This window comes from Amblyomma americanum, chromosome 3, assembly GCF_052857255.1.
Source record: "Amblyomma americanum isolate KBUSLIRL-KWMA chromosome 3, ASM5285725v1, whole genome shotgun sequence".
NCBI lineage: Eukaryota > Metazoa > Arthropoda > Arachnida > Ixodida > Ixodidae > Amblyomma > Amblyomma americanum.
This window is the reverse complement of record NC_135499.1, coordinates 169,036,757-169,041,732: the sequence shown is the minus strand read 5'-3', so window position 1 is coordinate 169,041,732 and position 4,976 is coordinate 169,036,757. Positions and strand designations below refer to the sequence as shown.

The 4,976-nt window shown below is 43.2% G+C and overlaps 1 protein-coding gene across 1 annotated transcript; it reads left to right on the top strand.

Annotated features, from left to right (window-relative positions):
• Positions 1–86: 86 nt before the first annotated feature.
• LOC144125387 (transmembrane protein 126) lies at positions 87–2,960 on the top strand. The gene is made up of 2 exons (XM_077658719.1): positions 87–360; positions 2,345–2,960. Exons 1-2 carry the CDS (start codon positions 194–196, stop codon positions 2,844–2,846), a joined length of 669 nt encoding a protein of 222 aa, XP_077514845.1. The 5' UTR covers positions 87–193; the 3' UTR covers positions 2,847–2,960.
• The last annotated feature ends 2,016 nt before the right edge of the window (positions 2,961–4,976 follow it).

The window sequence follows — 4,976 nt, the reverse complement described above, 5'->3', positions numbered from 1 at the left end:
GCCGTGCAAGCAAGACTTCTTTCAGTTCTTCTCAACACCGAATTTAGAGGAATGTTTTTCACCCATCACTAACAATGGGCCAAGATGGCGGCGTTCTTTGCTAATTTGAGAAGGCGTGCGGGATGTGCGGAGGAAAAGGAAACGTCTTATAAAAGGCTAATTTTACTTGGTTTGTTCACGGCATTGTATCAACATGCCGCAGCAGTCAAAGTTATATGAATCGCTGAACCCTGAAAAAGGTGGCGTAGTAACTTTAATATCGCCAGCTAATGCTCCGCCGGATGCTGTGCTGCTGAGCAGAGACGAAGCACTTAAGCATCAAATGAAGCTCTTCGCTCACTGGAAGCCGAAACGCGACGTGTGAGATTCTAGTTTTTCATATCGTATGTTTGTATCTATCGCATTGTGTGTTCCAAAACATGTCCAGAATGGATTTGTCCTCTTGGCATTTGCTGTGCCTATCTTCTTATTTGCCTTTTAAAAAGCCCTTTAACGCGCCGCTCGTTATTTAGATTAAAAAAAAATAAAACTCCGCTTAAAAGTATATCTGGGCCCCAAGGAAACTAGTTAGGTTTGCAATACGGAGCACCAAGTGCCAATTTTCTGCCGGAAGGTGTACAAGTTTTCGCAGTGGTTTCAGATTGTAGCATCGAAATACCAGGACTTATGTGGAATCACTTTGCGTTTCAAGGTGCTCAGGCGAAAAAAATAATTGGGTCGGATTGGGAAATACCCAGTTGTGTTCATAGAACCAATTGGAATGCTTGGAGCATTGCAATCGAATGTACAAATTGGACCGTGCAGCCGGTTACAAATACACAATTGTATACAGTTAGTTTCAGTTATTTAAACGACTGAAACTAACTGGAGCCTATAAGAACTGCTAATTTGCTGTTGACTCCCAGTGTTCAGTATGTGCCTACTCCGTTCACTGGACACTTCTGAAGCCAGTGGTGCTGGCCCGTTGAGTGAAGTATTTAGTCACGACTACCGAGATGGTGGAAATGATAAAAGCAATTCAGCAGATTAAGCCGCTAATATCTTTTTTCCAACAACCTCATTATTATGCTGTTCTGTGCTTGTAGAGAGCAATATGCAGATCTCAGTCGTGTAAATTTTTGGCTTCCAATTGGAATGTCCAAATGGAACTACTTGATAGCTCCAATTGTAATGCACATTGTATGCTCCACTTGGGCCTCCCAGTTGGAGACTGGAAGTAAGGAAGCCAATTCGGCTACCCATTGGGAATCATGAGCCCAACTGGCTGCCATTGAATCCATTTAATTCCAATTGGATTCATTTGGAATGCCAACTTGTACCCAGTGGCTTTTTTCTACCTGGGTGCACATCACACTATACCCAGAAAATATTTATTATTCCTGACAAAATCTATCTGCATGAAAATTGTGAATGACGTGAGAGTGCTACTTCACTCATTTGAAAAACGTTGCCTGCTATTTGTTAGACTGCATAAAACGATCACGTCTTTGTGACATGAAGGGTGCCAAATTCGCTTGAAACAAAAAAAAATCGCCGCTAGGTGTATAGCACACCGAGAAAATGTTGAGAGTTTGTTATTTACACAAGTTTGCACGTGGTGCCTAAACTAGTCAAGAGGGCTTTACTTTGTCAGCAAAGTGAGAACCCTCAGTGAACCGGAGCAGTCGCTCTACTAACTGAGCTAACAGGGGCGGCAAGCTTATGGATTTCATAGACTATTCTGCCCATCTTAAGCAAAGTGTGAACCCACAATCCTGGTTTCACAGACGATTCTGTCCATCTTTGAAGCTGAAAGCTCTTGTTTGCTTTACACCTAGTGACAGTTTCACTCCGGACCATTTTTTTTTTAAAATGAATTCCTTATAACAAGAGCTAGTTATTGTCACCAGGATTGCCGCATAAGTTTAGTTCTTGATGGTAAGACACTTCATGACTGCACCACAATGTTTTGTCATGCAGAGCAAATGCACGTTGCCGTTGAAGTATCGCCTCTCATTTGGGTTAAATGTAATACTGTGCATAAGGAAGAACAAAGAGTCGAGATGTCGCGCTAACTGATGCAGAAAACGCATACACAGAACAGGAGCAGATGATCAGTTTCTATATCAATTAGTGCGATATCTCCACTTTGAAGCATCAACTAGCCCCCGCACTTGCATTGTTAGGAAGAGCAAGTCTTGAGGTAACAAATGTTACAAATCATACTAAGTTATTCCAATCACATGCCTGCATTAGGAAAAAAAATAGTATAAAAACATGTCAAAGTGGCAAGGTAAACTGTGTAAACATGGCAGTAGCACTCAAGGTTGGCATTGATTTTCCCTTTCTTTCTCTTTCCCATTAGGTTGCCCATCACATGTGGTGCTGCGATAGCTGGAATTGCGGCATCATTTGGTGGCATCATGCTGAATGCAATATTTAGGAAACACTTTCAGCTGCACCGAATTGGGATGTTGTCAACTACCGCACCCAACCTTGCCCTGCCTGGAATGTTGGCATTCTTGTTAAGCACAAAGACACTGCAAGATTTAGCCCTTATGGACACTCAGTGTGTAGTTTGCACACAAATGGAAGCAGTATGTTGGCAGCTCACGTTTGGAACACTTTACCCATGCATCATGGCTCCCATGGCTTGCCTAAATGTTGCTATGCGTAATTATACCTACCCAGTACTTCCTTTTAGAACGCACTACAAGGAGATCCTTCATGACATCCTCAAAGTCCTGCAGAAGCACCGAGGGAGAGTGGGTGGACTGGCAGCCTTCCAGTGTGTTCTTGCCTTCACGCTGATACACATGCAGATGCGCTCTATACTGAAAGTTCACAGGAAGCTTGCAGAACGCTGAGCTTTGTGCAGTGCTTTTATGTTAGGAGTGTTGGAAGGTAGTACCATGAACTGTTTTGTAGTGAAGGTACTGGTTACTCTGGTAATTAAACATTGTTGCTTGCAGTGGAGTCCATACGAGACTATCCCATTCTCTGTCTGATCCAATTCCTGCACAGCATGATGCTTACCATATAAGTATCTATTATAAAACCAAGTACTATTGTAATAAGCTTGCAAACTATATGGAACTGAAAACAGTGCTTGTCACGTCACTGCAAAAGGCAACCAAGCAGCAGGCATGTTGCATAGGTTGTGTGACATACAGACCTAAAGGATACACACATGCCCCCTCTGTTCCCTTTTAAGTTATTCCTTCCTATATATTGAACAGCCTCTTGCGAGGCCACTGAACATGTCAATTGCATTTTCAACTCCCTTAAGAGAATATTCTGTCCGGCTCTTGCTTGGTCTTTTCACTTGGCATGCACGAGTTCGTTCCCATTTGCCAGAAGCTAGCCATAGTTCTTGGTTTCCAAAAAAACTTGGGGGCTTAGCCACATTCTTAAAAAATAAAATATGATAGCATTTAGGTTGCCTGCATGAGTGTGTAATGTTGTTCTTGAGACTTTCCTGCAAATGCTCCAATTGGAGCTGGTTCCACTGCCCTTAGATGTATGCATGAATCGTTGCCTTCTAGAATGTTCCAGCAACTTCCATTGGATTATTATTTATTTACTCAGAATACCCCCCAAAGGCCCTCATTGCGAGGCTATTACATGGGGGGGGGGGGATTAGTATATGAGATTATACTAAATTGACCTACTAATCCACCCTAATCCATTTTCTAGGGTTGGCCTGCTTGGAAAATTTTGGGGGTCCTCGGATTTTTTAATTTTGCAGTGCCTTATGGCTGGTCCAGTGGTAGTCACGTGGTGTTGACGACGTCACAACCCTCTCAATCACATTCATAGATTGCGGGGAGCCCTCATACCAGTACTGGCGCAGTGGTTAAGCAATACGCTCGTGCTCTGGCAGGCGAACATTTCAAACACTGCCGCCGGTGGAGCTTGCAAGACATAGGTTGCTCTTCCCGAGCTCCCGTAAGGCTCGTGCACAGTTTTCTCACAACCCAGTGGGCAGGCTGCGATGACGTCACAAGGTCACGTGACCTCTTTCGACCAATCGAGAAATTTTTTGTGAGACAGCCTAGATGCCATCGCATTATAACTAGACCCTTGTCCATCAGTAGCAGCCAGTGTCAATCCATTTCATCGCTGTGCTGCAGGCCTGCCTACAGCAGTTACCTCATGAATATTCCTTTCATTACTTCCCTCTCATCTGCAAGTCATCTTAGTTTCGGTAGCTCACCACTGGCTTTAAATGAGGTTTCCAGTAACCTGGCAGTATTTCTTAGGAGGACTATTGCAAGAGGGTTTCCAACTACTGCTTGAACCACTGCATCTAGGCTTGGAACATGCATCAATGGCCGAAATAAAGTCCATTAATATTTTCTCAAATTATTATCGTACATATTCCTCTTGCAGCAAGCAATTTTGTCAAACATGACAGATCCAAGTTTTGTTTGTGAGGTTATTTTACAAACAGTCCCACTTGCTTTCAAGTGGCACCATTCGAAAGCAGGTAGTCTGCAAAGTGGGACCACCAGTCTGGAAGTGGCCACAGTCAATCAAGTAGAACCACGATCCATGTGAACATTTGCACATTCGACGAACAAGGCAGAAATGATGAGATTCTTATAACAGCTGTCTGCAGCTTAACCTTCTATAATATAGGCATTATTTGTGCAGTAACTGCAGTTGAAATTGCATGCAATAACTGCACTTAATGGGCAAGTGCCGCAGACTCCAGCACGAGTCTCATAAGCAGGGTACAGTTGAACCTGATTATAATGAACTTGAAGGGGCCTGGTGATTTCTTCGTTATAGCCTTAGCTTTGTTATAGCCCGTGTTGACCGAGCTTCCAAGAGGAATCGTCATTGCTTCGTTATAAACCATTTCGTTATGAGGTTCGACTGTATATATTTGGGAGCAGAAGTGTGTTATCTGGTTGAGCTACTGTTAATACATTGGGCTAATGTTAGTGTACGACTATAGTATGCGTTTCATGTGTGCACAAGTGCATCTTCAT